Raw genomic sequence first — 13,643 nt, 5'->3', positions numbered from 1 at the left:
GATGGCAGATTTTGATCCTGTTTTAAATAATCTATTGAATAATGAAAATAATAAAATAAAATATCTGAGTTGGAAAATTTAAAATGAATTAATTAATTTATTATCATCAGAAGTATTAAATATATTAGAAAATGAAGTAAAAATATCTAAATATTACTCAATAATGTTAGATTCTACACAAGATATAACAAAAATTGACCGAGTGTTATACTGCGTTATGTTGTTTTAAACTACGGAACTAAATCAATTGAGGTAAAAGAATCTTTTTTTGAATTAAAGAAACATGGCTCACAAAATTATGAAAATCTTATTTACGACGTATTAAAAAAATACAATTTAGATGTCTAAACATTGTCGAGGCCAGGGTTATGATGGTGCTGCAGTGATGAGTGGAGTTTATTCGTGAGTGCAGCAAAGAATATCTTCCGTTGTGTCAAATGAGCATTATGTACACTGATGTGCACATAAGCTTAACTTGGTGATTTGTGATGCAGTTAAATCAAAACAAGTTGCATCCAACTTTTTTACAACCTTACAGTCCATTTTTAATTTTTTTAGTTCTAGTTGTCCTAAATGGGCTTTAATTGCATTTGGTGATAAAACTGCTATAACAATCAGACTTAAAGTACTAAAAAAAGTTTGTACTACTCGCTGGGAGGCTAGGCATTCATCAGTATCGGCATTAAAAGAAAGGTATATCGAAGTTATAAAATCATTAACATACTTAAGTTTACCAAGTAGTAAAGCTGATGAAAAACATATGGCTATTTCAATAAAAAAAAATAGAATCTTTTGAATTTTTATTCATGTTATGTTTGTGGGAACGAGTATTGCGTCCTTTGCACGGTGTCTCTAAACCCTTGCAGCAGAAAGATATTGACCTCCAGAAAGAATTAGATTGATTAACTGATGCCTATACTTGTATGCAGCAACTAAGAAATGACTACTGTAGTGTAGTTGAAAATGCAAGAAACTTGGCAATTAAATGGGGTATTCCAACAGATGACAAAGAGGTTCGCCAAAAAAAAGCAAAACTGTTTTTTGATGAAGTAGATGGTGACAGAAGGATAAATATTACACAACATAATTTTAAAGTTAAAGTATTTTTACCAATTGTTGAACCAATAATAAGTCAACTTAAATTTCGTTTTAAAGGCTTACATAATGTTTGTAATATCTTCAATTTTTTGAAACCTTAATCACTTTTAAGACCAAGTGAAATTACTGTTAAAGAATCATATGATTTCATACAAATGTATCAATCAGATATAAGTTCTGATTTAACAAGTCAACTGCTATCAATCAAAGAAATTAGAAGTAATAAAAATTTAAATAGTATCCAAGCACTGACCTCGTTTATTCTTGAAAATAACTTTGCTACAAGTTATTCTGAAGTATTAGGAGCATGTATAATTTATTTGACATTGCCGGTTACGGTTGCAACCGCAGAAAGATCTTTTTCAAAACTTAAGATAATAAAAAACTACTTAAGGAGCTCAATTGGACAAGAGCGGCTGTCTAATATTTCAGTTTTAAATATCGATCAGGGTCGTACAAAAGATATGGATATAGAAAAAATTATTACAAATTTTTCAAACATGAAAGCAAGAAGAATGAAATTTGATTGATTATTAATATATCATTATTTTTTAAATTGTTAATTTACATAAAACATTGTTCAAATAAAGATATATATAATAATTATATAACATATAGATATTATTTCCATGGCATAAAATTTAATAGTTAAAAAACAAAATAATAATCATTTATCATTTATCATACCTTTTAGTTTTATTGATAAAAAAATATATATGTAATAGTATTTTATATTATATATTCTACATAGTTATAAGTTAGGTTATAGGACCCATAGTTTAATTTCGCCCTGGGGCCCTAAATAACCAAGTTGCGGCACTGGTTGTTTATCCCCCCCCAGAAAAATAATCAAAGTTGTTACATAATATAATATATATGCGGAACTTGATTAAGCTAAGTTTACATGGACCTGGTGTCTTTGCATCACTATCGTAAAACACGCGTGGAGCGATATATAGGAATTCCGTATACCTATACAAATACGCGTGATTGATTGTCGCGCGTGTACGATAACAGCTATTGTACATTATCTCCGAATTTTCGATATAAAATATGTTCCGTGTAGCCACGCAAAAGAATTAAACATGGTTCATTTCGACCAAGTTAACTATACAGTGAACAACATTAAAAGATTTATAATACAATATTATCACGTAAGTATAATATTTTATACTAATTTTTGTATAATAAATTAATATATATATATATATATATATATATTATTTATTAGTAATATAAATTCCATTATAATTTGTAGAAGATGAAAAGGTTAGGAAAAATAACGGATTTGTTCCAATTAAAAACAAATAAATTGCCAAAGATAGCTACAATACTGTATGATACTGACAACATAGGAAAAATCAAAAACATCGAAAATGAAAATTTAGTTTCTACATCAATAAATTTCGATTCTCAAGACATTAGTGCGTACATAAACTTAAGAGAAAAAATGAAAATGATTATTTTAAATGATTTGAAAAGTAAACAAATACTTACATAATCATGCCCCCCCCGAGTGGTTAGGTTAGGTTAGGAAATACATATTATTTCTTATAGACAATACCAATAAATGAAATTTACGTTTTCTAATGAGTTGGATAAAAAAATTTTCATTGTTGGTTTATTCTGAAATAGAAAACAGGACTCTGTGTAAATTTTGTGTTCTGTTTTCTAATTCTGATACTGGTAAAGGTAGTCACAAAAAAACAAAAAGTTTAATATATTTTTTTTAATTTTAAAATTTTTTTTATATATTTTATTCAAAATTAGTAAGGACAAAATCACAATGTGAAACTCATAATGTAATTGTTGCTATTCATAAATATACATATTTAGTATATTCAATTTAATATATATATTTATATTTCTAATAATTTTTATTTTAATTTTGCATGCAGCCCTCAATGAAAAGCTGATAAAAAAGTCTTCCTCTAATTTTTACCAATTGTTAATAGACAATAATAGGATAATTATAGAGATTTGTTAAACTTGTTAAGTCACTGTTTTTAATAATTGTACTGAAATAAGAAGGCTTTATAAACTAAACATTGTTATAAACTCATTTATTAAAAATACATTATTTATAATCTCATTGAACCATATCTGCCCAGTCAGCTTCTAATTATTACTATATTATATAATTTTAGTTTTACTTAAATGTCAAAATAATCAATATATCTGTGTTTGTGTTTCATAAAAATCCTATTTTTTTATTCATAGAGCTATTTAATACAGATATTTTAAAAGTTATTATGGTTGTTTCTATTAAATATTCAAATAGTTAGGTACGTTGTATATGTTATGTAGCATCATATACATAACAATACCTAAATATAGTTTAGCTTGGATGAATTACGTATACATATTATGTACTGAGATAAATACGATGTACACCATGTAACAATATATTTTCTGGTTGCTACATTTAATTATTAATTTTTTAATTTAACTCACCGATGTATCTGCAAATATACCAATATAATGTATATCGTTTTGGTAATCTTTGTTCGTTTGAAATGTGATCTGAAAATTGTCGCCTGCCGATATTTTTGTCGTGTATTGTTTGTCAGCCATCATTACCGAATCTGGTCTACAATCTCTAGTCCACGTGATCTATTTTTAAATTAAAGTGTACACAATCATACAACGAATGTCTTCGTTTCAAAATGAATATTGTGCATACCAGTAAACTGTGTGAAGAATCTTTAATCGTTACGATAATCGCTCCAATCTCAGTCATGTCCAATCTGAACACCCGTATAGCCTCGTCCATCTCAATTTGTTTAGAACCGACTGGAGGTACAATTATTGTGTACGCTTTATAATTATTGAATTTATGCACAGTTTCAGTGATATTAAAAGTTATTAACACCGGTGAAATGAATTCATGAATTAGTCCTAAATTACTTCCATTTATCGGTTGATCGTAGGATGACAACGCGACATATTTTACATTTGAATTGACTTCATCCGAATAATTTTTAGTATGGGCCCATATTGCAAATTTTTTATCTATTTCAAATATCTACAAGATGTACACATATTAATCCGTGTATAGTGCTACACAATATAAGATAGGAAAATAATGTATACATTAAGCCCCCACACTTGTGTTTTATCTGCCAATAATTCTTCGACTAAGGTGGAACTAATGGTATTATTTTGTTTCTTTAACATATCGGCATCAAGTATCTAAAATAACAGTATTCAGTATATAATTATTTGTGGATTCGTAAATATTATGCAAGGCGTACATTTGACCAAAAATAAGATTTAGTACTCTCGTAAATTCTTGGTTTTTCAAATAAAAGCCGATTTAATAAAATCGATTCACCAAAAACCATTAATGTATGTTCAATATTTTGTGTTGTTAACACCATCTACAAATAAAACGAAGTAAAACTAAAATTAATTAAAATAAAATGTTTTAAACAATCATTTTTACGTTTTCCAACGATGACCAAAAATATCGCATAACATTTGAACTATTGTGGTTGTAAACTACCAAGTCTGTATCTTTAATCAAGACGTCAACAATATTCTTCAGGTGACTAAAAAATAAAAGAGCAAATTCAGTTTTATTAATTACCTACATTGTTCATAATCAAAATAATGATATCAAGTATTTTAAAATTTATCGTCATTCAGCATAACATACTTATAGATCCGTTCAATTTGTTCTGTCTTTTCCTCAAAGTCATCGCTCTGTAGGGTTTTCAAATATCCGAAGAGATTGTTAGCGATTTGTGAAAGATTTATTGATATTGCCAGTGCATCAGCAGATTTTATTTTATGGTCATTAATTACGGAACACGTATACACGACTTTTGTTAGAGCTGATGCTGTTTGTTCGATACATGAAATACTCTCTTTTGATCGAATCTAAAACAGGTGATACCTACTTATACGAATTGAATAAAATAAAAACCATTTTTCATTCGCAAGGCATCATATATTATTGTTTAATAACACACCTTGGATAAAGTATCCAATAAAACAGAAAGTCCGTCAGTCTTTCTAGTATCTAGAAGTATATCACATATGAATGATAATATTCGTACCGTTGCTGTAAAAACATGTCATGTCTTGTAAATTATAGACTAATAGATATATTACTAAATGTGACAAAAAACGGATTTATATTATGTATTTGTATTCACACCTGATGTGCGACCGTTGATCAATTCGACTTTCATCCTTTTAAACATCTTAACCAATTCACTATTATTGTTTTTAAGTATCTATTAAAATACATTTATTATTTAACTTAAAAAAATATAGGCAGATACTATAGTTTATTTACTAAAATATAATAAATAAAAAAATTACTTGGACGCTTATATTGAAGTATGCATAGTTTTCAAATGAATTAACAGCAATGACACTTATTTTACCTGACGTTGGTAGTATAATATTACTTAATGTACTGTTTCCCCAGTCCATGAGTAAACCTTCGTTACACAAATAAACATTATATTATTAGAATAAATAAAAGCTGTTGGATCATTAGTAATTACATCAAATACGAATAATTTATTAAATATTAACATAAATAATTTTTATATTACAACAGTAATAATAACTAATAAAATTGTTAATTTTATTACTTAATTCGCCTCGGTCGTTTACGTTTTCATACCATTCATAATAATAGTAAGATAAAACGTTATTTAGGTATTGTGAACAAGTTAAATTGAACAACGTCATCCCGGCTATTCCCGAAACAGGTGTTAATTGACAGTTTCCTGTTATTGGCTCAGCTGTTGTTCTAATAATTGTGGAGCTTTCTTGGTCGGAAATAGAGTCTAACCAAAAAAAAAAAAAAAAAAATAATAATAATAAAATTATAAGCAAAGGTTAGGTTTGCTGACATCAAAAAAGTATTTGATAGTGTTACTTGTCTATTTTGATTTTCGGTAAAAAAAAAAAAGAATGCAATGGTATTGTTAGAAAAATGATACATTTGATTAGGAAAACTAAGAAAGTAAAATTAAGTGTCTTATTTTATATTAATATTAAATATCATATCAGATCCATCATCCATAGGGAAAGGAGCCTTATCATCCAAATTATTTCTATTTTTATGATCAACATTATAGACGTTTTGAAAGACAGTTACTCTTAATATTCACAGGAGAATATAATATATATGGCAGTAATTTTGAATCCACATAACATTGATTTAATTAATAAAATTGAACATTTTTATAAAATATTTTAACTAGTATCTATTTGAATTTAAATAGGTATCTATAACACAAATTCGGCATACCTCTTGAGCCACTTAGAATTAGTATTACAAATTACTGAATTTTTTATCACGTGTCTAAAATTATTAAGCTAAGTACCATAAAATATCCCATAAGCTAATAAAAAATAACTAATACTCAAGTGACATAAATGTTTTACATTTGCCTAGTCCTGACATGCCGGCAATAGTTTATTCACTTCTATCAAAATAATGTTTTTTTTTATTGATGACAATCAAGTTAAAATTTTTGATTTAATTGTAGAGTACCTATTTACTTTCAAATTAAAACAGTTAAACAAATAGTTTATGTTGTTTACAAATCATACACAGTGTCTAGTGAGGATTTACCCATTGCGATATATCCTGAAATAATGGAGATATCATAATAATTCTGTTTTTTTTAATAAGATTCACAGGGACAAAAATTACAAATATTTTATGTTTTAGTTTATTTTAATGTTTTGGTAAAAAGTTAAAAAAAATTATTTTTTTTATTGAATTATTTTCAAAAAAATTGAAGATAGCCATTTTGTAGAGTTCATTTTTCTGAAAATATTGACGTTTCGACATTTTAATTTCATTAATTTCCTGATTTTAAAATATTTTTTATAGTTTCGAGAAAAACTCCAAATTATTATTTAGATAACCTAGTGGTATCATTTTATAATTTGTATCAAACATGTGGCCTGCGTGCTTGCATGCCGAGCGAACGCTTTTAGTGCGGTGCGCAATAAACGTATTTTGTTTTATCAATGTTGTTAAAAATTTTAAATAAAAATAAATAACTTTGGTACAAAATGTTAATATGTACATCTTTGTTAACCTAGTATGAAATACGGTTATATATAAATAATTATAATCAATAGATAAAATAAATTTATTTTGTTTACTTTGAATTTAGCAAAAAAAGGCCTTTTGTTCACGAACGTATAAATAGTAAATACGTAATAGTTAATATTATATGGCCTGTTGGTATGTTTGGTATGGTATAATCTACCATTGATTATAAATGCTAATAAACCATTATAAATATTTATAATCAGTGACCACAATCGTATTAAATAATTCGCAGTATTTTTTCAAAACTAGAAAAAGTATTAAAAATCAGGATATTGATTAAATTAAAAAATTGAAACATCAATATTCTCAGAAAAAATAAACTCTACAAAATGGCTATCTTCAATTTTTTTGAAAATAATTAAATAAAAAAATATATTTTTCAACTTTTTCGCCAAAACATTAAAATACATGAAATATTTGTAGTTATCGTTCCTGTCGATTTTATTAGAAAAAACAAAATATAGTATTTCCATTATTTCAGCAATGGGTAAATCCTCATGAGATACCCTGTATACTGTATAGCTATGATGTTATAAAAAAGCGAAAATATATAAAAGGCGATGTATCGTTATAGGTATCTTTTTACAATGGTTTAAATAATATTACACTATTTATTATTCCAAACCTTTTACTTTAAACGTGTACACTTTATTGTAGTCCAGTGACCGTTTTATTGATATAAAAATATGAGGCGGTGTGTCAAGTTCTCTTACATTTTTTGCGGAGATGAAAGTAACGTTTGAATTTTCTTTATAAAACCATTCGAGTGAGCAGTTATTATTACATTTATTTTCGGCCATTAAATAAATAATTTCTAATGGCCTTGATAAATGTCTACAATTTTTCACACACCTGTAAATAAAACAAAATAAACTATAATAAAAACTAAAAACTAATTTCCTGTATTAATTTTTTTTTTTTGAATAGATATTATAAAAAATAATTATATTAAATTTGCCTACTTACTACGATAATAAGACAATCATAAATTATTTTTAATAATAAAAGTGTTTACAGATTATACAGTACCTACCAAAATAAATTTGTTATTTTATATTTACTGTATTGGAAACCTATAAACACTGTTTATTCATATAGAACTTACTTAATACTGAGATCTATGGTAGTTGCAATAGGTAACAATATTATTTCTGCAGTTCCATCTTTTGGTCTCCCAACGCTTTTGGCGTACTCGTCGCTTACTCGTGTAATCAATTTAAATACATACTTTTTTGCTTTGTCCAATAGCCCTGTGAGTTTGCGTGTGCGACCTAAAGTGTTTTTATCGTAATATGTATATTATAATTTGATGTAAACCAAAACCAGTAATTGTATTATAAAATTATTGCTTTTTACTTGTAGTCATGTGCTCTTTACAATTGACATCGTCTGCTTCCACGTCACAACGCCATATATAATATATGCCTTGGTCTTGTTTATGGCTCGGTTCGTTGGGGTTGTACGATAGTGTTGCATCCAAAGTAATCAAATAGGAATTACTAACAGATCTCACAGGACTGCCAACGATTTCAGCGTGTAATCCATCCATAATTACTCTTACATAACACTAAACTTATAACTAATGATTTAAATATATGATATTTGATATGTCACGTTTAGTGTTAATAAATACCACGGCCATATTTGATTTATACAGCACTGAACTATTTTCTTCGTCATTAACTTGTACTTTAAACATTACAGTTTTAAACCCTTGGGCTAAAGTATATCGAGGGATTACCAAATCTTGATTGGTCAGAGTTTCATTGTCAATATTGGTAACTAAATTATTTTTCATATTGTCATCTATTAAAAAAAAAATAGTTCTTAACAATTGTATATAAAGTTTAAAATGTTTACACTCAACAAAATTATTAAACATTTAAATTGGCTCATACATATTTTTATTACACTATTAGATAGGTAATTGGATTCAATATTTTTTTTTTAATAATTATTATTACTTAAACTTTGACAACTATTGCCATTAAATATGAAATTTATTTTTACAGTAGGGTACGGTACGATTGGTTTTTGATACACTTATTCTCGTAAGTGGGACATAAGTTCATCGCTAATCATTTATCCGAGAGCTTTCAATGCCGAACCGCGATTGACCGCAATACTATTCAGTGACTGCAGTCAAATACACACCAAATCACACCCTAAGAATCACATATTATAATATTATGTTACCTACAAAATCTTATTTTACATTGCATAATATTCGTATAATAAATGGACTTGTACTAACAGAAGTAAAAGACGAAAATGTGAAAGATGTTTTAAACGATGAACTGACTGAAACATACGATAGTATCACTGAGAACGTGATTTATCTTAAGAAAATTTAATCTTTAGATTGTATTAGGTGACTTCAATGCAAAATTCAGACGGGAACCACTGTACTTCCTTTGCATAGGAAAGGAAAGTTTGCATAGTAACAGCAATGACAATGGTCAATGATTGATAGCGTTTGCAACATCAAATGGATTGACTGTTAGTAGAACTACGTTCCCACATAAAAATATTCACAAAGTCACGTGAAGGTCACCGGATGATGAAACCCTAAACCAAATTGACCACGTTCTCATACAGACTAGATACCGTAGTACCATTTACGATGTAAGAAGTCATAGAGGTGCCGATGGTGACACGGATTACTACTTAGTGATTCGTTTTAGAGTTACAGCAAAATAAAAAAAAAAAAAAACGATTTCGTCGAAAACTGATTATACGTAAAAATTCCTGTTTATCCGTTGCTTTTTTAGGGTTTTTGTTGATACTTTTGAAAACTACTAGAATTTTTTTACTTTTGACCCCCCTCCCCCAAAGTACCAACTTGATAAATTTTCCTTATTAAAGAGGGGCTGATGTCAAAAATCGAAGCATTATTATTTAATTCTACTCCAAAACGTGATGACACTGATGACAGACACAAGAAAAAAAAACATACATCATTGTAAAATCAATACATTCCTCACTTCGTTCAAAATCTAAAAAACAAATAAGTTATTCCTACTAATATTACACCCCACGAAAAAATGTTGTGCTCATTTATAAACTGCATATTATACTTATTATAAATTACCATGGATAAATTGTGGCTTAGTTAGAAACGTTAATATTTTCCATTCATAAGTGTATCTAATGGGTTTATTAGGATCACACACTTCAGTGTCCGGAATTATTTTGATTTTAATAACTTTAGTTTCATTTCTTTTTAATTCACATGGTTCTTCAAGTTCTGCACTAAAAAACATATTTTTGAACACACAAAATAAAAATAAGATTGTTTTAATGATTGTAAATATTAATACTAATATAATGGAGTAGTAGCGGTGAATCAATTACATATTCCAATATAAAAATATAAATATAATATATTATAATATCAGTTTATGTACTTGTACCCGACTAACCTCATCAAAAAATTGTTTTCCAATAATTTAACACGTAATTTGCACAACACATTTCACAATTTTCAAGTATTTGGTTTAGGCTTAAATTAAAGTTTAGTAAGGGTGAGGTCAGCGACATATGTTTCCAACTAAATCCATATCACAAATACATTTGGTTGCAATTTAGCACAAGCATATTATTTGCACTAGTCTGGAACCTAACGTTTTATGTAAGCTCAATTAAACGATTCCCTTAATTCACACATTTCTTCATTTACAACCTAATGGGAAGTATTTGGTTTTCTAACATTTTTCCTACGCCATTATTTAACACAGAATTGACACATAATTATCACGCATTTGCATGATCAAACCCAAAATTCGCTCATCTATTCCCACTCGACTAAAATGTTAGATAATATCAATTTGACCATATGATATTATTAGCTCCATATTAACACAGTTCTCTTCAATTTAATCTATGATTTTATTACTACGATAATGATTTTTGATCGATTTTAGTGGTCAGAGACACATGATGCATTGTTGCTGACTGCACTGTTACTAAACTTATTAAACAAATTGTGAATTATGTATAAATTCTTGTTTATTACGTTCTAAAAAATTGCAAAGGCAATTTTCGTTCCGATCGGGAAATGGTGTTATGCCACGTGATTAGTTTAATAAATTATTTAGTTATAAAAAAATTTATGTTGTTCAAACCTGTTTATATGAATTAAATAAGTTACATTATTTGTTATTTTTATGGTGTTAACATTTTTAAAGTTTAAACAGTTGGTTGATAAGAAAGTATAAACACTACACACCAGTTTTGTCCTTTTTCAATAAATGGTATACAATTTGTCGAATCGTCATCAATAAGCAAATGATAATAAATATACGAAAACAGCAGTTCTTTACTGTCACGCCCTTCCTCCAAACCTTCGTAAATATTTAATTGTACCTTGTACAAGCCACCCACTCTTCCTTGACTTTTATCTCCATTGCAATAAACATCCCGTCTTCCTTCTTTCGACTTCTGTAAAGCATATTTATTAACCAAAGCATCCACTGTTGAATGTCCTTTATTAAAACACATAACACGGCTTAAAACATATATCAACTAGATAAAATTATTTTAAAGAAATTATAGTTATACTTTTATAACTGTACAAAAATATAATTTATCTTAGTTGAAAATAATTTTAACTATATAAATGGATGAGTATCTTTAAATAGTTTTATAAAAAGTATCTACATGAGACATGATCTACGAAATATGTATTTTTATACTATTTCTATTATCCTAGTAAATAGGTCTTTGTTAATACTTTTAAACTCCGTGCCACGAGAGAATAAGTAGGTAACCCGTATGCAGACTAATGACAGCGACTGTTATAAAGCCCCGTTTCCCCCATTATGTGCCATTTGAAATATGTTATATGTGTACCTACACACATTATATAATATATACACTATATAAAGCATTGCCGACCCTTAAAGGTATGGTCCACTGACCGCGATTTTCGATGCGAGTGATATTGTCTAGCGATTTTTACGATTTTGATAGGGCCAGTCCCACGATTTTATTGTTTTGTGATGAATAGTTTTAATCGCCGAGATGACTTCATACAATTCAAACCATGTGCGTAAAATTTTTTTATCCGAAAGTTCTGCTTTAATAGAAGCAAAAGTTGAAATGTTTAAAGAACGTTTATGGGTAGGTACACGAGTTAAATATAAATAAAAAAAACAGAAGGTGAATATCATACTCTTTTTTTTAAGTTAAAAATACACCCGGACAATTTGTTTAAGTATTGCCATACGGACGAAGGAACTTTCAACTTAGTACTTAATACTATTAAAGATATCATAAAGAAAACGAAAACCAATTTCCGAAATCCTATATCACCAGAAAAGAGGCTTTTAGTTACTCTGAGGTAGAAAATATTAAAACAAAACCTAATTTTTTTTCACCAATAATTCTAATAAATTAAAAAGAGTATCAAATTATGATCGAAACTAACTAGGTCATATTTTAAAACAATAGTTAAATTAATATCAAATGTAAGTCACTTGCCATTTAAAAATTTTAATACAGAAACAAATATAACAAATAATTATCTAATTATGACAGTTGATTACAAAATATGTAATAATTATTGAATATTACTTAGATTTAATGTGACAAACGATGTAATAGGGTTAATAAATAATAAAAATATCTAATATATAAAAATCTCGTGTCAAAAAAACTGTATCTCGTGTGAAAATGTATGTGGCCAAACTCCTCCAAAACGGCTTGACCGATTTTCATGAAAACGAGTGATATATTATAATCGATTGGGCGGAACAGTTATATAAAATTGATATGCCAGAGTATAATCTATACACCAAATTAGAAGACCAAAAATAGTTTTTATCCTTACGCTAAATGTTAGCGTTATAGGCAACCAAACTTAACACGGGAGCATTTTGTACGGGCGACGAAGCACACGGGGACAGCTAATAATAATATAAATCACTTAAATGTATATATATCACTTTAATTTATGAATTATCAATATATCACTTTGTGATTGTATTCGGTATACATATGTGGCTGCATCCGAGTTGGATCCCGAATTTAAAATTATTACACTACTTTGGTAGCGGATTTTTATTGGTACCTACTACACTAGTTTTGTCCTGAATTATTTTAGGTATTGCACTAGTTTTCGAATATTTTTAGTAAGTACTTAAAGTATTACACTGTACTTACATTTTCCTTCCCATTTTAACAGAGTTAGGGCTATCTATGATCTATTTACACCACATTTTTAAAATTCTATAATTTTACTAAATTTACTGTTTAACATAAGCGACAACTTGGGGGGATCATATCAGTTCATTCATTGTCAGGTCATTTCCAAAAAAAAAAATTAACGAAAAAACCTGTTATTTCATTCTTTTATTAATGAACGTCGAAAAGTTAAATTAAATTTAAAATAATTAATGATATTCCCTCTGTAATTTTAATTTCTGATGTAAAACAAGAAAATAGATTTTGGTTC

The 13,643-nt window shown here is 27.9% G+C and overlaps 1 protein-coding gene across 1 annotated transcript; it reads left to right on the top strand.

The window, feature by feature from the left end:
• Positions 1 to 340: 340 nt before the first annotated feature.
• LOC113555845 lies at positions 341 to 1,628 on the top strand. The gene is made up of 4 exons (XM_026960409.1): positions 341 to 402; positions 559 to 763; positions 930 to 1,170; positions 1,267 to 1,628. Exons 1-4 carry the CDS (start codon positions 341 to 343, stop codon positions 1,626 to 1,628), a joined length of 870 nt encoding a protein of 289 aa, XP_026816210.1.
• The last annotated feature ends 12,015 nt before the right edge of the window (positions 1,629 to 13,643 follow it).

The sequence above is a fragment of the Rhopalosiphum maidis genome, chromosome 3, assembly GCF_003676215.2.
Source record: "Rhopalosiphum maidis isolate BTI-1 chromosome 3, ASM367621v3, whole genome shotgun sequence".
NCBI lineage: Eukaryota > Metazoa > Arthropoda > Insecta > Hemiptera > Aphididae > Rhopalosiphum > Rhopalosiphum maidis.
The sequence above is the reverse complement of the archived record's forward strand: the minus strand, read 5'-3'. Positions and strand labels throughout refer to the sequence as shown.